The sequence below is a fragment of the Phaethon lepturus genome, unplaced genomic scaffold (genome assembly GCF_000687285.1).
Source record: "Phaethon lepturus isolate BGI_N335 unplaced genomic scaffold, ASM68728v1 scaffold4830, whole genome shotgun sequence".
Taxonomy (NCBI): domain Eukaryota; kingdom Metazoa; phylum Chordata; class Aves; order Phaethontiformes; family Phaethontidae; genus Phaethon; species Phaethon lepturus.
In genome coordinates this window covers 9,824-30,662 of record NW_010513887.1, presented here as the reverse complement: position 1 = coordinate 30,662, position 20,839 = coordinate 9,824, and the positions used below count along the sequence as shown (strand labels likewise).

The window sequence follows — 20,839 nt, the reverse complement described above, 5'->3', positions numbered from 1 at the left end:
ATTTTAGTACTTGTGTGTCATTACATTGGGCTTTTTGCTTAATTATAATTGTTTGCTTTGGAATGGTCTGCCATTCTTCTTATGTTTTATGTTCCTTCAAGTACGAAGCAGAGTTGTTGATACTGCACTGTGAGTTAGAGATTGTAAAACATGAATAATCTTCAAAGTAATAATCTGCAGTTTTGTTTTCTGTTGAACTCTATAGAGTGAGAATGCTCGCTTGGCTCTTTGTGAGCACCCTCAGTGGACACCAGTAGTGGTCATTCTGGGACTTCTGCAGTGCAGCATTCCTCCAATTTTGAAAGCAGAGCTATTGGAAACCCTTACAGCTTTTGGAAAATCTCCTGAAATAGCTGCTTCGCTGTGGCAATCTCTGGAATATACACAGGTATTTTAGCATTTTCAGTGCTTAGAACTACAGCATCCCAATCTGTTGAAAACTGCTCTCAGTATTGTTAATTCAAAAATCATAATGGGATGGGCTTATTTTATAGTCTGTATTATGGTCCAGACTAATTGCTGTTTCATTTGGAAGAACTTGAGACATCTGAGCTGCAATTGCTGGTTTGTTGTTAATTACTAATAAAAAGACCCTAACAATAATAACATCTTATAATAGTAGTGTTTTAAATGCTCACCACCTTTGCTTCCTAATTTATGATAGAAAATAAATAAAGATATTATAAAATAAATATAAGAATCATATATGCTAGAAATATGATTATATTTTATGATAGAAATAAATATAAAATATACTATTTTAAGAGATAACAAGGGAAATGTCTTTCCCCTAGCCAATATAAGACAAAAATCATTACTGTGAAAGCATTTCTGCTCTTTGTTTTGTTTAACAATAAACATGATGCAGATCTTTGAGGATGTAAAGCTCGAAGCATACAAGTGTACACACACAATCCAGCCTTTTGAACAAGACAAAAAAATTTTAGTTTTTTGCTTTTCAAGAGGATTTAGGAAACCTCTTCAGCTAAAAAGTGATGAGTACCTTTTAATCCTGACTACAAATGATGGAGATGCACTTCTGTGAAATGTATTCTCTGTTTTCATTTCTCTTTCTGTTTTGAAGATACTACAAACTGTGAGAAGTCCAGGCCAGAGGCAAGCAATTGGTATTGAGGTAAGGGTTTCTCTGTACCTAGGCAGCCTCTCTGACCATCTGCATATGAGTTCGGGAAACACTTGCAGAGGCTGCATCTGCTGCTGTGTCTATGGGAAGCCCTTGGAATAGGCACTGTCATTTTACTGCTGCTTAATTTACTCTTAGGCCTGCTTGTAATTTCTGGAAATCTTATCTTTTTATGAATTTAGTGCAGCTTCATACGAATAACAGAGCAGCATGTAAACCCTCAAATTCCTTATAAGCTTTTCTTACGAAGATTTTCCTATTTTCCTAAATTAGTCTCACTTTTGCTACATCTTGGTACAGCTCACTTCACTTCTAATGAAAGTGGTAAATAAAAGCAAAGTATGTAAATGTTGAGATATATCTTCTAGTAGCTTAGAAATGAATGAAGAGTGTATTGCTGAACTGAAATGACAGTACTGTTTCTTCACTGCTTTTGCTTTGTGGTGTACCATAGACAAAAATGCAGCAAAGTCAATTCACTGTGAAGTAATTCACAGATGATGCCTTTATATTATTTGTTCTCACATGTTTCTTCCTCTTTCAAAAACTTTGGTTTTTCTCCTGTTTTTGCTGTCCTCTTGGAAAGGTTGAATTGAATGAGATTGAGTCCCGATGTGAAGAATATCCTTTAACCCGTGCCTTCTGTCGACTCATCAGCACGCTAGTGGAAAGCTCGTTTCCCTCTAACTTGGGAGCAGGTCTCCGCCCACCAGGCTTTGATCCCTATCTTCAGTTCCTCAGGGATGCTGTCTTTCTCCGATTCCGCACCAGAGCTTACCGGAGAGCTGCTGAAAAAGTAATTTTTGTTTGAAATTTTTTTTTTTTTTGGTCATAGTATGTAGTTAAAATGATTTGGCACTTCTTGTGGCTTTGAGAAGCTGTACAAGTTTGATGCAGCAGAGGTAACCTGATGCAGTTCAGTGTTTTGAATCTGTAAACAGGTGTTTTTTCGACTCATGGGTCATCAGGATCTATGAACTTCTAAGGAGCCTGTATAAAGTATCTTTAAAAAAAGTTGTTTATATTATTGCTAAATATCAATTTTCTATACAGGATTCTGGAACTCTACTACATGGCTAATGACTTCTGAACATCACATGCCCAGACCTACAAGCCCCATTTGTCCTTTTCTCATTGTTAATTCAGAGAATATTTCTGACTTGCTGAACCAAGGAATTTGTTTCCTTTTATGATCCTTCTGGACGAAAGAGCATGCTAAACTGTATCCTGGAAGTTATTAATCATCTGTTACTGGCTGTATACCTATTAAAGGCTCTTTATTGCCTGTAGTTTCAATATACTAATACATATATTGTATAATAGAGCCTAAAATAGGCAATAAATTTGTTTTAGTGTTCCATTTTACTTCAGAAATAAAGCTTGGTCTTTCAAATTATTTGACATGATGGATTATAAGTGTTGTTGGTTAGTATTTCAGAATTGGATAGTCATGCCATACTTCTGATCCATCACTGCAATGTCTGTTGTATTCTTTGTCATCCTGGTCTTCTTGCTGCAGTATCAGTCTTACTCTGTGTGTGATTTTTTTCTTCATTTTGTGATTTTTCTACAGTGGGAAGTAGCTGAGGTAGTTCTGGAAGTGTTTTACAAATTGCTGCGGGACTATGAACCTCAACTTGAAGACTTTGTGGACCAATATGTGGAGTTACAAGGTTAACTTGCTCATTAGTTCACTGACAGACCTGTGACTTGCTTTGCTCTCTTGCCTCTATTTTGTGACCTTGTTTAATATTGTAAGTAAGCTGGTGGAAAGCTAGAGCAAGGCCTTAAGATAGGAAGACGTTCAAAAAATGTCCTTGTACTACCAGGAGCTATGTTGCTGATTGAGTAGGGCTTTATGTACACTATTTCCTACTTCTCTAGCTCTACTAGGAGGATGACGTCTGTCTCTCTTGGCATTGCTGATTTGATTAAAGAGCAGCATTTGACAGCTAAAAACCACCTTGGTTTTGGGCATGTTCCTCTGGATTTCTGGTCTATATCTAAATTACCACTACTCACAGGGTTAATTTAAAGGTGTCAGTGTTATTGATATATTAATTATTCTGAGCAGACAGTAGCAGTAGAATTATGATCTGAAGTCATTTACCTCTGGACAGGTATTCTTTAAAAGGCCAAAGTAGATGGCAGTTGCTTGATGGGAAACTGCAGGCTTATTTGGGCTGCAAATTTTTTTTAATACAAAATTTCTTTTTAACATTGAGTGCCAGCCTGATGCCTCTGGATTTGCTTGTAGCAGTGGAGAGATTTAAGAACCACTTCCTAAGTGAACAACAACGTTAAGATATACCTTTCCAGTGAGCTCGCCTCAATCTGGGAGGCTTCTGTGCCCTGTTTTTTGACAAACAGTTCTTGGCGGCTTAACTGGCTTCAGCAATTTGTCAGCTCATTTCTGTCCTCAGCTAGTCCTTCAGCTTGTATGATTATCTGTGGGTTACATGATGTATTGGAGAAATGGGTTACAACCAATCTTTTTGACTAGATCCAATTTTTGAACTGATTCAGTGTGTCTCCACAGTGGCATGTCATGACATGTCTATTGGCATGTTAGGGGGCAGCACGGACACGGACTGAATGGAAGAAGAAAGGGATTGTTTAAGCTGATGCCAAAAGAAACTTCACTCTCATTCTCACTTGCATATTAAAAAAGATTCTCACTGCTCTCCTGCTTTTATCTGCCACAGTTTAGACTAGATAAACCAGAAACATTAGTCTTGACTTTTCCTTTTCTTTTGTTCTAGGAGGGTCTTTCAGTTTCAGGCTAGTAGTTTCATTTTTACATATGTTTTTGCAACAGACAAGCAAGTATCTGTACACTATGAGCATTGGGTTCAGTGGACCTTCTCAGCTTTGATTTCTGGAAATGCTTTTTTCTTCTCATCCAGGGTCTTCATGCAGGTTTGGGGGGATGTAAAGTTTTTCCAGTTACTTTTCAGTCTTGCAAAACCATTTAATGTAGCTCCAGTGTGATTAAAAAGTCCTAGCATTGATCTGAATCCAAGGTCAGATCTACTTAGGGAAAGTCTAACCGGTTAAAGTTGAAATTGTGCTATTAGATATTGAAAAATAATGGTAATTGCCATTACTACTCTTCCCAAACTTTTAAAATTACCTGAATGGCTTATGTGTAAAGAAAACCTCTGAAGACTTTGTATGCAGTATGTTTCATCTATTTAGATGTTGGTTATGACAACAGGGACTGTTATGTTTTGTAGCTGAGGCTAGCTTGAGTAATACAAGTTTTTTCTATTAGATGTTAATTTTTGTTTTCTGCACCTCTCTTTAGGAGAAGAAATAATAGCATATAAACCACCTGGATTCAATTTGATGTATCATCTGTTGAATGAGTCCCCAATGCTGGAACTGTCCCTTAGTTTGCTAGAAGAAGGGGTTAAGCAGCTTGATACTTATGCTCCATTTCCTGGTATGTGCCTAGAATTTATTTTTCATCTGAAGTTAAAATGCATACTAAATAGGATTTAAAGCTGACATTGCATATCTTCAACTTGATGTTGTTCTACTCGCATACAAAAATTGTGTTTTGGGGGGAATTTTCCTAGTAGTAAGCAACTGACAAATTCTTTCTTGGTGCAGGGCTTGATGAACGCTTTGCCCCTTTGTTTTTCTTACGGTTCTTTGTTGTTTGTGCACTGCAGGGAAGAAGCATTTAGAGAAAGCTGTACAGTATTGCCTTGCACTTCTAAACTTAACCCTGCAGAAAGAGAATCTTTTTATGGATCTATTGCGGGAGAGCCACCTTTCCCTTATTGTCACACCACTGGAGCAGCTGCTTCAAGGAATCAATCCTCGCACTAAAAAGGCAGATCATGTGGTGAATATCGCTAGGTATGTGCAAGGTACTCAGAATGGAGGAGTTTTGGAGGCACAGAAGTGTTTGGATCCTGGTCCTTTGGTTAGTTTTACTAGCCAATGATTCTCATTACACAGAGCATCTCTGAAATTTTTTTTGGTGGGGGGAGGTGTCTTCACAGGTGGTAGTATCTGTATATTGTCTAGTGCAAGACTAGGGTCTGCATTTAGAGGTTTTCTTTCTGATACCCCCCCGATTTCTTCTGTGTTGCCTTATGTGCAGTGATTCCATTGAATATAATTTTCAGTTTGCCCCGGATTTTGTTTGTAACAGTGTGGGAGAGTAAAACTTCGTTTGGTTGCAATTGGCCACTTAAATGTTTTACGGTATTGTCCATTAGGTACTATATTAAAAGTATCAGGCTAGTAAACTGAAACTCCGTTTCAAATGTGAAACTTTAGGGTTTCTACTTCCCACCGACACCTTCTATTACTGTTTGATTTTTGTAATAACTTTACAGACAAACCAACATTCATGAGTAGTAGAATTGAGTGCATAAAAAAGCAGTGATATTCTGACATGGAATGCACTAAAAAAATCTATTTCTTTCTATATATGTCTTTTTGCCTTTCATTTATATTACTTTTTTCACATAACAGTAGTTAATAAATAGTTTTGAAATAACATGCCTTTTAAGATGCTTTTTTTTTTTAAATCTCGCCTATTTTGGGTACATGCAGTAGTTGATTTTAGCTAGTTTTGGTCTTTAGTAATTCTCATTTCTGCATAATCTGAAGGTATTTTCTCCATGTTTCTTATGTGAGCCTGTAATCAATTTTTTTTAACTTATCCTGCAGTGTTTGAGGTAGATATTGTATAAAAAGAATGGTCAAAATTCAGCCTCCAACCCTCTTTTTGATGGAGGAGTGTTAAGTGCTTCATGTAGAGTGAAATTTTGTTTGTAGGTTTAACTTTTTCTCATGTAGTTTGATTTGTAGATGTTTTTGTTCTAAATGCTGTTTAGTTTCTCATCTGTGCATAACCATCTTGAAGTAGTAAAATTTTATTTTATTTTAACAATTTTATTCCAATAATCTTGTATTTTTGAAGGTATCTTTATCATGGAAACAGCAATCCTGAACTGGCTTTTGAAAGTGCCAAGATTTTGTGCTGTATTTCATGTAATTCCAACATCCAGATAAAGCTAGTTGGTGATTTCACACATGATCAGGTAAGTTCCAGTTTCTTTGGATCTGGAAAGAGAAACTGGAGGAGAAATACTGGTGCTCCATAATGTTACTGTCAACTTATGTGGAGGGAATTATGAAAGGTATTGTTTTTAATATTCTTAAAATCCTCTTCATTTCCATCCTTCCATTGCTGAATACAGAGTATTAGCCAGAAGCTGATGGCTGGGTTTGTGGAATGTTTGGACAATGAAGATGCAGAAGAACTAATCAATCCAGATGAGGGTATGTAAAAGGCTTCTTAAAATTGACTTACACTGTTGTCTTTTGCATGGAATGAGATTAATGGAAGAGGTGGAGAAAGTGCTTTTAAGTCGGAATATCCTTTTCTTGTGGTGTTTTCTGTAGAATTGGACCTTTAACAAAATGAAAAGCACTAATGTTTTGTTAAGAGATGTTCATAGTATGGTCAGCCTACTACAAGCTGAGTCTGTTTTCAAAAGACAGGTATTTCATATTGCTCTGGATGTATTATTTAGAGCTGTATTAATAGTAATTTGAAATTTTGGTGTTGTATCCCTCTATACTAATATAAGTTGATGCCTTAACTTTCTTGTAGGCTTGAAGTTAGTTATAGTTAACTTGAAGGCTCTGAGGATTATTCCATTAAATAGATTTCTTCATTATTCACCTCATCTTTTTTTAATCAAGAGCTGGAGCCTGAAAAGAAGCGGGCACGAATCCATCATGAAACAAGGATCCATATTCTGAATCTCCTTATCACCTCTCTTGAGTGTAGTCCTCCCAGCCTTGCTCTGTATCTCTTGGGATACGAACTAAAGAAACCTGTCAGCACCACAAATCTGCAAGATCCAGGTATGAAGAGGAAACGCTGATCTGGCATTTAATCAGTTCTGTTACCAACACTGAGAATATTTATTGGAAAATTCATGGGAAGAAGTTGTTCCTCTTAATCTTAAGAATTAGACAACAGGCCTTGTTCTAATCCTCAAAAGCTAAATAAAAAGATACATTGATAGCCAAATGCAGCATTTAAATGGCTTCAGGATTTGATCCTTTGTTTATGTTGGATTTTGGAACAAACTTGAGATTGGAGTTGTGGGGGAAAATGATAATTTAGAAGCGAAACATTGATTTATTTACTATTTTATGCAGTGTGGTTGTACTCACAGTACAAAGAAATTGATTTGATGATCCAAGAAGTACCTACATATGACAACATGGGCCTCTACAAAGCAGATTGTCACTTTGAACTAGTTATACTACTCCACTACTCTTCTGTCCTTCCTCAACTCCTGTTTAAAATGAACTATAGGGAAGAAAAACAGTTTTGTTGTTTAATGTTGTAGAAAACTTTTCAGAATATGCGGGTTTTCATTCTACTGCTAGGTATATTAGTATATTTATATAGCCATAATATATATTTATATATTCATGTGTATGAATATATATGAGAACATGAACTTAAAAAAATGTTTTCATTAGATTTTTGCTGAAACATGGCTCCTTCTTTCATTTTAATCAATGCAGAAAAAAGGTTGCCAGATACTCTTGCTGCAGCTCTGTGGAGCAGTATAGGGCAGAAAATAATATCTGAACAATTTAGTTTACTGTCCTGGTTTCAGCCAGGATAGGGTTGATTTTCTTCACAGAAGCTGGTGTGAGACTGTGTTTTGGATTTGAGATGAGAAAATGTTGATAACGTGCTGATGTTTTGGGTTGTGGCGAAGCAGTCAAGGACAGTCCAGCTTCTCGTGCTGGCCTGCTAGCAAGAAGGATGGGTGTGCACGAGAAGCTGGGAGGCGACACAGCCAAGATAGCTGACCCAGACTGCCCAAAGAGATATTCCCTACCACATAACGTCATGCCCAGTACATAAACTGGAGTTAGCTGGGGGGTGGGAATCGCTGCTTGGGGACAGGCTATCGATCACCGGATGGTGAGCAACTGCTCTATTGGGCATCACTTGTTCTTGTACATTCCTTTGCCGGTATTATTATTATTGCTATCATTGTTTCCTTCTCTCTTGCTGTCCTATTAAACTGTTATCTCAACCCACATTTCACTCCCCTGTCTCACTGGCGGAGGGGGGGAGTGAGTGGCTGCATGGTGCTTAATTGCTGGCTGGGGCTAAACCATAACATTTCCATAATTCTGTGTACTAACCTGTATTTGCTATTGAGGCAAGTAAGATCAAGAATATTAAGAAATTATTTTTGTATTATAAGGTGTCTTAGGTTGCCCACGGACTTGCCTTCATGCTATTTTGAACATACTGGAGAAAGGTACTGAAACAAGGAATGGGCCTACAGCAGTTCAGGAATCTCCTCATCTCGCAGAACTCTGTTACCAGGTATTTGACATTTTTCTACTGAAAGTAGGCTCTAAATAAAATTAGCTACTTCTCGGTTGATGAACATAGATGGTTCATGATTTTGATAATAGTTTAATTTTTAAAAGGTATCTGTCAGGTTTTCATATACATTGAACTCTTTCTATTCTACCTTTTTCTGTGTGAGAAAGTATTATCTTGTAGCAACACAGTAAATAAAAGAATCTGCACTCATATCCCAATTCCAAGTTCTGACATACTTATAAAACTAATGTTCTGGTTTTGGTGAGCCTTTGAATCTGGTATGACCATATGCCCTTTTTTTTTAATTTTGGATCTGCAGTTTGCCAGCAAATAAGATAACAAACAATCCCAAATAAGGCAGTAAGATTGTTGGCTTTATTCTGTAGCAGTGACAGAATGTATGTATGCATGTCTGAGAGGGTGAGATGGGGAAGACAGCTGAATTAGACATAAGGCCAAACATCAGCTACCTTGCACTTAAGTCATATAACCATATGATTACATACCTGTATCATGTTGAAAATCTGTGGACTCTAGAAAGAATTTTAAACGTTAAAAGTGAAAGAGGCCATGCTGTAGAAGGAGGAAAGAAAAAAGAAAAAAGTTTATATTTCCTGCCTTGGTGAACCTGGAGACTGAAAAATACACTCATTTTTAAGTGAGCTGAACAAACAGAAACACTTATACAGTGTCATGTTGTTGGAATCATCCACATGCTGGTAGTCCTTTAATATCATAATTCAACATCTGTTATAAATAATATGTTCAACTTTGGTGTAAGCTGATGGAAAACTTACTGTAAATACATGTAAATAGCAGTAAAACACTGTTATGTGTCTTTTGATTTGGTGGATGGTTAGTTTTTAAAATAAATTCCATAAATAGTTATATACTGTTTTTGATTGTCAGGTGATCTATCAGTTGTGTGCATGCTCTGAAACATCAGGTCCAACTATGAGATATCTGAGGACCAGTCAGGATTTCTTGTTCACTCAGCTGCAGTACTTGCCGTTTTCTATCAAAGGTAATTTTTATGCTAAGATAAGATTGTACATGCTTAAAATTCAATGCATCTTTTGACTCCCTAGTAATCATAGAAGAAACGTAGGTAGCATTATTAAACTGAATTAATTACTGCCTCTGCTAACGTTTTAATTCTGCACAGATTGAACTCTGCCTGTTCAGGAAGTTCAGCTTATTAGTGCTGAACTTCTGTAAAAGAATGTTAGTTTTGGAATGGATCAAGTATCCAGAAGCATATTCCTATTTATATTTCAATTATCATTGTAGTTTTGTTAGATTATGCTACAGAAAAAAACCCCTATATTTTTGAAAAGTAGGAATGCTATGAGGAGCTGACAGAATAGAAGGCTGGTGGTTGTAACCACCTGTATCTTCCCTGCCTTTGAATAAAAGAACTTTTATTTGGTGATATCATTAACTTTTAAGTTAATACATGTGCTTTCAATGTTTCAGACCAACATTTCTCAGGTGTCTTAAACTGAATAAATGTACTTATTCGCTTTATACGATGCCTGACTACTAGTCCTTTGTGAAATGATAGTAAACTTAGCATCTGAATACATGTATCCAGCATGGGTAAAGCAATTTAGATGATTCTTCTATAACTTAAGAACCTAAATTAGATGAATATAGAATACGAAGATTCTTGGAGACCCACGTTCAAGCCTTATCAACTTTGATTAAAGTTATAGTTAATTTTGAGTAAATGTCTGGTTATTTTCACTGAAATTATAACTGACCCTATTTGGTCATGAATCACTGCATTCCACAGTGACTGTCAGTACAGGTTACATCCAGACCTTTTGTGTATGTGTATACTCTTAATTGCATGTATGTCTATGATTTGTTTTCACAATAACCGTATGTTCATTTAACGGCTTTGTCAGATCTTTCAGTCCTTTTGTCCTGTAAACAAATGGTGAGCAGATAATAAGTCATGACATTCTCTAAAAGCTTTCTCAAATGAAAAATGCTTTACTTGGAGTAAGTAATATTATTTATGTTCAATTTTATAATTGTTTCCTTATCTGCACCCAGAACACGAGATTTCAACACTGAACCAAATGTCTTGGCTGATGAAGACGGCAGCTATAGAAATGCGAGTGACATCACTAAACCGCCAGCGCTCCCACACACAGAGACTGCTGCATCTGCTGCTTGATGACATGCCTGTGAAACCGTACTTGGGTAAGAGGAATTTATTGTGAGGGTAAATAAACTTGAATAAAAGGAAGCATGAGAGGCTTTATTTGAATTCTTTTGTCTATAAGCTTGTGACAGTTCGTTTCTGTTATCGGGTCTGGAATTGCCACTGAAGAGATGGGAGGAAAGATGATGATGGTTGTAGATTCCAAAGTAAAAGAAATCAGGGCATCTTTTGGTTCATTTCTGCTTTGTCTGTGTTTCATTTTTGAAACATCTCTCAGTGTATACACTGATATAAAAAATAAACATAGATTATGGGGTAGGAGAGGGGAGCATAAAATAATTAAAATTATAAAATAATTTATTTTGGGATTCTATCCAGAGTTGTCACTGTGTAGAGAAGGTGGAGGGTCTTCCTTGGTAAAGAGTTCTAGACAAAGTTTTCTCAGTCTAAACTGTCTATCTGTTACACATTTTCAACCCTCTCTCACAGATGATAGTAGCTACAGGTCAGTTTGACTTTTGACATTATAACATCACAAAAATGATATTTCATCCCAATGTGCCATAAAATGCAGTGTTAAAAAGGTAAGATTTCAGAGTTTCAGAACAGTAGAAGCAAATCAAAAGAAATAGAAACAGGTGGCAATAAAACTCTTTACGTGAAGAAAATAAACAATAACTAGAAGATATCATAACGAGCTGCAGCAGTATAGTGTTTTCCCTCACTTTTGTAGGTCTGAATAGTGTCTCTTTATCCTTATGGAGATTGGAGTATGGAAAACTGTGTCCAGATATCTTGCTTATTTTACAGTGTTCATACAACTGCATTATTCATACTGCAGGGTGGGGTGTCTTTTTAAATATTTCTAGTACTAGTCCTGTCTAATCTGTATTTGATAATTGGCTAGCTTCTGTGAGAGAAGTATTATTTTAATTTTATTAACAGTCAAGGCTGTATTTGTATTAGAAGACTTTCACATGAAAGATTTGTCAGTGTGTGCTCTCTCCATCATTCTCTTTCAGTATTAATACAGTAGGTGGTATTTTTATCTTCTTTTTTTTTAAAAAAAAAATAAATAATTTGTTTATTACGTTACCTTACCTTCAGCTGATGGTGAAGGAGGGATGGAAGATGAAAGTCGATCGGTCAGTGGGTTTCTCCACTTTGACACTGCTTCCAAAGGTAAGCATTATGGCTATTGGTTATTTCTCAGTAAAGTTTTTCTCATCCTAAATGAGGTTCGGGCTGCCTCTAGAGAGGGCACTTTGAAAAACAAAATAATAAACTTTCTAAACATGGAACAATTTTATTGGCGGGGGGAAGAATTTTAGAACCTTGACATAGATGATTGGAGTGAGTGGAAAATACTGTACTGGAAAGGAAGTTAGAAGAGTCTGTTTAAGTATCTATGGAAGGGCAGAATAGAAGGATGGCAGTCTATAAATTTACTGCCAACAGTGGAAACAGTGAGGCTGTTGCTAAGGCTGAAGGTATTTGTATTTTCATGGCAAAGAATATAAAACCCAAGTAAGTAACTTCAGATTCCCTAGAATGTTTCTAAGTCTCAACAAAAGAATGCATGGTTCTCATTGAAAACTGGCCTGCTTTTATTTAGGAGAAAAAAATTGTGTTTGTAAATATTGGATTACATGCATACATAACAGGAGAACAATACAGTATAACAGAAGTTAAGAATTTAAGGCTCTAGAAAATGTGTTTAAGCCCCTTATATAGGTTGATAGAACTTTCTGAAGATTTACTGTTTTCTTTTGAAACTTTACACATTAAAATTTGGATTTACAAAGTTGTTAGGCTCCTATTATCAAGGGTTTTTTGTTTTCCCCTTGGTATTTCTGAATACAGTTTGAATTGATTTACATTTCCAGTACGCAGGAAGATCTTAAGTATCCTGGATTCAATTGACTTCAGTCAGGACATTCCAGAGCCTTTACAACTGGATTTTTTTGACCGGGTTCAGATTGAGCAAGTCATTGCTAATTGTGAGCACAAGAATGCACGTGGACAAGTGGTCTGCAATGTCAAGGTGCGCAGTGGTCTATGTTTCAAGTTGCACGGGCTATTTTATATCTTGATGATAAAAAAATTATCAGTGTATCAATAATATGGTGAAACTTACTTTCACACGAAAAGTATAGCTGTTTCAGATATGTGCATAATTTGTGCAAACTATTTGGGTTAGTTTTTTTCTTCTTCCACATTGCACACACCGATTTCTCATTTGCAGTAGACAGATGCATCAGTTTAAGACACTTTCAGGAAATATTTTTACGTTTTTCCCATCTTGAAACGCCCAAGTGATATTGCATATATGACATCTACCTTATGTATTTCATTGGTCTCCACTACACAACTCTGTAGCACTACATATGTGTGCACAGTACATTCTACTGCAGTAGTTCTTAAAGGCTTTAGTTAAGATAGTGTCACATTGTGATGAGTACTGGACAAGTGTATGATAAATAGTCCTGAAGAATTTGTGATCTGAGGGACAGAGCAGGAGCAGAATGTAACGCAAAAGTGATCTTGATGGTGTTAGGAATGCAGCTATTCCGTATTAGGAACCAGCTATTCTATATTGTAAAATGTATTTTACACTTGGAAGGAAACAAACCCTTTCTTCTGTGCAAGAGGACTGTAATGGAGGTTGAAGAAGAAAGGGAGTGTGTTGTGTTAGAAGAGCTTATGAAAGGACAGAACAACTTAGGACCAGAAGGAAATGAATGAGTGCAAAAAGGAGCAAGTGTAGTGAGCAGGAAGAGAGACTAGACAGCTAAAAGTACTGCAGTTAAGAGAATGAAGTATGGGAGAAACCTGAAAAATGAGTAAAACTTATTTGAATCTCAGTCCTTCAGTTGCATCTGTCATTGTGTAGCCATCTCCTACATACTTTTAGGAGGGACAAATACATCTTCCTTGTCATTAAAGTTTCTTTTTTAACTTTTTAATTTCAGTACCTTCATAGAGTTCTGGTTGCAGAAGTCAATGCCCTTCAAGGAATGGCAGCAATAGGCCAGAGACCTTTACTTATGGAGGTAAGTATAGAAAAAATGAACTACTGTTAGTTGTTCTTGGTGGATTTCATATGTTGTCAAGCGGTAAGCTTTACCATGAAAGCTTGTGGATTTGAGTCCTAACTTTGAGTTAGTAATTCCTGAAAGGGGGGAAAAAAAAGACATTAAATTTGTTAAGATAAACTACTTTTTAACATACCGTTCTCTGAACAGCAGACCTGAAGTCTGTTTTCTTTTTTCTTGAAGCTTTTCCCTCCCTGTTACTGGTAACAATTGCAGCTCCCACCCCACTGTACCGAAAGCAGTACATACTGATGTCAAAGTTGACTGTTGACAAGTACAGTGTGTAGCAGCCAAATTCATCTTGCTTTTCTCTCACAGGGGATGACAATTTATTTCTACTATCTTCTACACAGCTAGAGTTTCGGTGAACTTGGAGGTTAATTATTTTCTGAGGTTCCTGCCATCTTTTAAATGTAGTTGAAATTGGCTAAATGGATTTGGAAATTGAAAGAGGAAGGAGAAATGACTCAGGCTAAAGTGGGAAGAAGATGTACAAATAGATTTTTTTCATAGTTTTTTGTTTTGATTTTAAAAAGTATGTTAGAAAAGAATTTCCCTGGTTAATTATTTTTCTGTTACTACGAGCTTGAGATATTCATGATGGAAAGACCTTGTAAAAGCAGCTCGGAAATGGATTGTCCTATCTTGTTAAAATGATTAATAGCAACTTGTTTCTGATAATCTGAAGACTTACCCTTTTTTTTTTCCCCTCCACAAAGACTATTACTAACAGGTAAACTTGTCATCTTGAATCTGTCTTTGCCATTAACTTCTCTTAGAATATTATAACTCAATTTCTTTGTTGTGGGTGTTCAGGAGATCAACACTATCCTGCAGTATGTAGTGGAGCGGAACAAGCTGCTGCAATGCCTCCATGCTAAGAGGCATGCTTTAGAGTCATGGAGACAACTGGTGGAAATTATACTTACTGCCTGCCCCCAGGATCTCATACAGGCTGAGGACAGACAACTGATTATTCGCGATCTGTTGCAGGATGTGCATGACAAGGTAATGCTAATACTGCAAATCAACCCTCTTCTTGAACTTTGCCGTATCTTCTTATGTGAAAGAGAAATTTACTCTTCAAGTGGCATTCTTGATTGTAATCCCCAAAAAATTTGTCTGCCTTCAGTATTCTTTTGAGTTTTCTGATTGCTATGCTGAAGTTGAATGCAGTGTGGACAGAGGGGATGCTCTCTATTCTTGCATAGCTACAGTTGAACTATGAACCATATATTGACAAATTTCAAAGACATTTCAGTATGATCCAGTATGGTGGTAGTCTGGAAAGGGTGTATGAAAAGGAAACAGCCCGTTTTGATGAGGAGCGTAGAGGAACTCATGGAAGGGATGAAAGCAAACAGTACTGCAGTTGCTGATTTAATGCATTTAAATGACTCACTGCAAATCCTACTGCTGCTTCTTTTGAAAAATGAGAGAGTTGAATTCAGAATACAAAAAGAAAAGATTTTACAATTAGAAAGGCTTTTGGAAATGTGAGAATTTGCGTTGTCTTAAAATATTTAAAGTCTAGGAACAGACTAGTCAGTTACTACTGACCCAGCCATTCTCAAAGACAAAATTTAATGAAGGATCCTTGTATGATTTAGGCTGCTGGGGCATTTTTAAACATTTTTTTTTTCTTTATTGTGAGAGTTATGCTGTTTGTAGTTCTGATCAGACAAGTTGTATTTTGAGAAATATATATGAAAATGTTATATTTTTTCAAGCAAAAGGTAATCTTTTGGATTTTTGTTGTTTCCATTATTTCTTTCTGTAGTAGTTACTTAAACCTATTTTTAGTGTAGTGTTGGATTATGGTTTTTATATGAACAAAATAAAAAACAAAAACAACAAAAAAAAAAAAACCCCAAGGGAGCCCTTTGCTAGTTGAAGGAATTTCGTTCTTAGAATCTTTACAGAGCAGAAATGTCAGACTCTGATTTTCTGTAATACTTTAATTTTGTTTATTTGAGAAAACAATTATCGTTATTTTCTTTAGAAAATAACTGATCTTTTGTATTAAACTATATTGCGTAAAAGCAAAGCTCCTTGTGTGTCAAAGATACCAGGTTTACCTTTTAAATTATGAAGCGAACTAAAGTAGTAAATGCTGACTTCTCATTAGTGTTTTTCCACATTGTTCGAAATGCTGCTTTGATACTTACTTCTTTGCTCATCCCTTTGAGTTTTCTAAATTGTATCTTCACATTTTTAATGGAAATAGTCTTCTTAAATAGCTGTAAAGTCAAAAGGGTGTCAGTTGTTCTTCCCCTAGCTTGTGTTTAGATATTTTACTAATAAAGCAACTCAAATGTCAGCATGTTCCTTCCCTTTTCCCCATCCATATTTAATGATCATATTGCCTATGATTTGTGTAAATAAAAAAAGAAGGCTAATGGTCTTCTCAATTAAAATGTGTTCAACTCATCTTTTTGAACAAGTTTCTGACGCTACTAATTTTTGTTTTAAATAGTAACATGTTAATGAAATCCTTATGCATACATAAATGAAATAGCTGTGAGAGGCTAAATTAATTGCTTTAATAGCTTATGAAATAAGACACTTTTCTGCTTCATTTTTTTTTTTTTAATTCTTTTGCTGCTTCTTCTGTATTAAGATCCTAGATGATGATGCAGCTCAAGAGTTGATGCCGGTGGTGGCTGGGGCTGTGTTCACCCTGACTGCCCACCTGAGTCAGTCCGTGAAAACTGAGCAGAAACAGCCACTTGCACTCCCTATGGCGGGACAGTCCCAATATGTCTTGATGCTGGATGGTTCTTTTACCTCATCACCTGGATCTGAGAGCATATCCATGGGTTTTGCTTCCATTGGTGACTCCTCCCTCCACATCATCTTAAAAAAGCTGCTGGATTTCATTTTGAAAACAGGTGTGTTGACCTTTGCAGTGCATGTGTGGGAATTCCAGCTGCCAAGAGTAGAAACTTGGACATGGTTTAGTGGTAGTGAGATGCTTCCGGTTACTGCAGTGAGGGTTTTTATTACAGTCAATTAGGTGTCTCTTACATGATTAATACAGATCTAAGTGATGTTACTAAGAAGAAAAAAAAAAATAAAGGCATATTTTTTTTTTTTAATCTGAAAAACAAGCAGAAGAAAGATGTGTAAATACTGCCACTTTTTTGGAGCAGCATAAACTTGCTAAATTTACTCACAAATACACTTTTATGTGAACAGTAGAACTCTGACTTAAGAAATCTATTTGTTTTATTTATTTCTGCCAGCATTACCAGAGGAAAGTTAAATTAAGTGCCGGTGGAAGATGGTGTTACAGAATTTACTACTATTTGGTTTTAATTATGAATGGTTCTTTTGAACAGGTGGTGGCTTCCAGAGAGTGAGAACGCACCTTTATGGATCACTGCTTTATTATTTGCAGATTGCCCAGAGACCAGATGAACCAGACACTTTAGAAGCAGGTATGGTCCAACTGTATTATGGAAAAGAACAAAAAAAAAATTGTTATTTAACCCTGAGTGGTACAATTTCTGTATGCTGAGTTGTCTTCTGGAAATAGGTTATGTAGATAGAAACTATCTTACTCCAAGAGCCTCTGAAATTAGTTGCTTATGCTAAATGATGCAAATCTTCCTCAATTCTGACCTGTCTAGCTAGATACGCATTCAAAATGTATTGTTCTGGATGAGGATATTAAATTTCTGACCTCCAAGCGCTAAAGAAGATATTTCATTTGTGTCCATTTGAAGCTATGCATCATAGCTACAAAATTGTGAAAGGACTAGAGATTACTTGGACCTACTTGAGAACAATTAACGCTGTAGAAATGTGGTGCCTCCACATCTGTATGTACCTCTTACCACAAAAAACAAAACAAAGAGTATTTAATATTCTTTCTGTTCCTTGGCTGAAGACCCCTAGGGGGAAAACAAACAAACAAAAAAGTATCACCCCTACCCCCCCAAAAATAAGCAAAACATAAGCCAGCCAGAGTTGCTGCTTAACCAAGAGAGCTTACAGTGAAGATCACATTCTCTCTGTTAGTTGCTTAAATGCTTGATTTGTCAATGTTTCTAATTATTATTTCATCTTAGAGATTGGACGAAGATTGAAAAACAAACTCAGGGCTAGTACCTGTGCATGCAGACTCTTACTGCTATTACTTGATCAGCATTTTAAGCTACAGTAGTAAAAATACCTTTGAATTTGTTATAACTCCTTTGTAGTTTATTGCTGGCTTTGGATTCAGCCCTTTTCCACTTAATTCACCTTGTTTACTTCCCTTCAAAACCGAGTGTTTTGGTCCCAGTGAAAGTTCCTAGGCCTAATAGTCTACTTAGAATAATTTTAAGATTTAATACATAAAACATATAATATATATTTGCAAGGGTGCTGTATGTATGCAAGCACATACATTTTTTGCGCTGGCTGACCTGTGTGATATACAGGAAAGAATAGATTTGTAGGAAAACATTTGCATTTCAGTCAAAACCCATGTTCGTTGTTTGGGGCATTTCTCTTGCAAGATAGAGAATGCTCTGAAGGATGTAGCTGCAGATGTATTGTAGCTAAGCTAAACATAGAATCACAGAATCATTTAGGTTGGAAAAGACCTTCAAGTCTTCAAATCCAACTGTTAACCTAGCACTGCCAGGTCCACCACTACATTAATGTCCCTAAGCCCCACATCTACATATCTTCTAAATACCTCCAGGGATGGTGATTCCAAGCACTGCCCTGGGCAGCCTGTTCCAATGCTTGACCACTCTTCCTGTAAAGAAATTTTTCCTAATAAGTAATTTAAACCTCCCATGGTGTAACTTGAGGCCATTTCCTCTCGTCCTATTGCTACTTGCTACTTGGAAAGAGACCCACACCCACCTTGCTACAACCTCCTTTCAGGTACTTGTAAAGAGCGATAAGATCTCCCCTCAGCCTCCTTTCCTCCAGGCTAAACAACCCCAGTTCCCTCAGAGGCTCCTCATAGCACTTGTTCTCTGGACCCTTCACCAGCTTCGTTGCTCTTCTTTGGATGTGCTCCAGCACCTCAAATCTGTCTTGTAGTGAGGGGCCCAAAACTGAACACAGGATTCGAGGTGTGACCTCACCAGTGCCGAGTACAGGGGCACAATTGCTTCCTTCCTCTTGCTGGCCACACTATTTCTGATATAGGTGAGGATGCTGTTGGCCATCTTGGCCACCTGGGCACACTGCTGGCTCACATTCAGCTGGCTGTCAACTGACACCCCCAGGTCCTTTTCTGCCAAGCAGATTTCCAGCCACTCTTCCCCAAGCCTATAGCATTGTGGGGGCTTGTTGTGACCCAAGTGCAGGAGCCAGCACTTAGCATTGTTGAACCTCATACAACTGGCCTCGGCCCATCGATCCAGCCTGCCAAGACTAAGCATGCGAAGCTGTCCATCTTTGCATTTTTCATGTTTTGCTTTTACTTGCTTTTTACAGCTAAAAAAACGATGTGGGAACGTCTGACAGCTCCTGAAGATGTCTTTAGTAAATTGCAACGGGAAAACATGGCGATTATTGAGAGTTATGGGGCAGCTCTCATGGAGGTGGTCTGTCGTGATGCTTGTGATGGTCATGAGATAGGCCGGGTAAATAAATCTATTGCTTTGCAATTGATACTCAGTTTGTTTTAAGAACACTTTACTACTGTGCAGAAAAGGGAAATTTCATGAGATAGAACATTTTTTGTAGATACTTAATCTCTTTCACGTTTCTGTTCTCCTCCTCATCCTTTAAGCTGTTGAAAGTAGGGGCATACATGTATATTATTTTTTTTTTCCTCTCAGAAAAGTGTCCTATTGTTTAAAAATAAGGGTAGCAACCACTGCTGCCAAAGACTATGTAGTATGAACTGCTATGGCATTTATTTGTTACTATTTTTATGGCATTTATTTGTTACTATTTTTAAATCATGGACTTACCAGTTTTATTTTCCCACCTTGGGAAGTTTTGGTGACTACAAGGAGAAATATTTTCTGATACTATCTTCAGAGGACAGGAATCTAGTCAGAATGCAAACTAGTTTTAAATAGGAATAGGGCTTGTATCAGTCCTTCATTAAAATATTTTGGCACAGTTATTGTTCAACAATATCTGTAATGTTTTCTTAAAGAATAATAGAGAAAAGGTAATTGGCTTATATTATACTAAAATGTCAAGAAATCTTAAAATATTTTCCACATAAAGGATTGTGAATGTAATGAGAAACGCATTCTGCTTTTAAGAAGCTGTTAGAAGGAACTGCGTAGTATTTCATATTTGTTAGAAATCCCATTGATCTCAAAGATTTAATTCTGTTTTGATTTTTCTTTTTTTCTTGCCCCATCCCAGATGCTGGCATTGGCTTTGCTTGATCGTATTGTTTCGGTAGACAAGCAGCAGCAGTGGCTGTTGTATCTCTCCAACAGTGGCTACCTGAAGGTGCTTGTGGATAGCCTAGCAGATGATGATCTGACTCTTCAGAGCTTGCTCACACCTCAGCCCCCTTTACTTAAAGCACTGTACACCTATGAGTCCAAAATGGTAACAGTACTTCAGAAACTATTTTGTGGTATGGTAGTTTTGTTGTTTTTTTTTAAATAGAAGTTTTTTGTCTGTACTTCACATTGATTGTACTCGGAGATATTTTACTAAAATAATAGTATTTGAAATGATGTTAAAATCAAGAGAGAATATTCATAATAAGTCTCATTGTGCATCTCCAATATTTATCCTTCTCTAGGCATTCCTCACTAGAGTAGCTAAAAGTCAGCAAGGGGCGTTAGAGCTGTTGCGGTCTGGAGTGATTGTGAGGTTGGCACAGTGTCAAGTGTATGACATGCGACCCGAAACAGATCATCAGGGGTAGGTGTTGGTTCTCTGGCTGATTTTTGAAACTGTAATATAGTCTTGGAAGCATATGATGTCTTTTTTATAGCCACAAATCTTTTAAGTAAGTAAGGCTCTGCCTCGCTAGTGGGCTTCACTTTTCTTGCATTTTTTTTTTTCTTTCTTCTTTTTAAACCTCTTAAGGATATATGGAATGAGAG

General features: G+C 36.8%; 1 protein-coding gene across 1 annotated transcript in view; it reads left to right on the top strand.

Moving 5' to 3' along the window:
* NUP205 (nucleoporin 205kDa) overlaps nt 1-20,839 on the top strand; it is a gene marked incomplete at both ends in the record, with an annotated part of 41,800 nt that overhangs the window by 14,752 nt on the left and 6,209 nt on the right. The window contains 22 exon segments of the mRNA XM_010291234.1: nt 206-388; nt 1,085-1,135; nt 1,731-1,940; nt 2,718-2,817; nt 4,452-4,589; nt 4,822-5,011; nt 6,087-6,207; nt 6,367-6,448; nt 6,875-7,039; nt 8,413-8,537; nt 9,450-9,564; nt 10,602-10,751; nt 11,821-11,895; nt 12,600-12,757; nt 13,686-13,766; nt 14,625-14,816; nt 16,429-16,699; nt 17,150-17,248; nt 19,251-19,399; nt 20,142-20,333; nt 20,533-20,654; nt 20,823-20,839. The exon segment at nt 20,823-20,839 is cut by the window's right edge and continues 14 nt beyond it. Coding sequence (XP_010289536.1) covers nt 206-388; nt 1,085-1,135; nt 1,731-1,940; nt 2,718-2,817; nt 4,452-4,589; nt 4,822-5,011; nt 6,087-6,207; nt 6,367-6,448; nt 6,875-7,039; nt 8,413-8,537; nt 9,450-9,564; nt 10,602-10,751; nt 11,821-11,895; nt 12,600-12,757; nt 13,686-13,766; nt 14,625-14,816; nt 16,429-16,699; nt 17,150-17,248; nt 19,251-19,399; nt 20,142-20,333; nt 20,533-20,654; nt 20,823-20,839 — 2,986 coding nt within the window.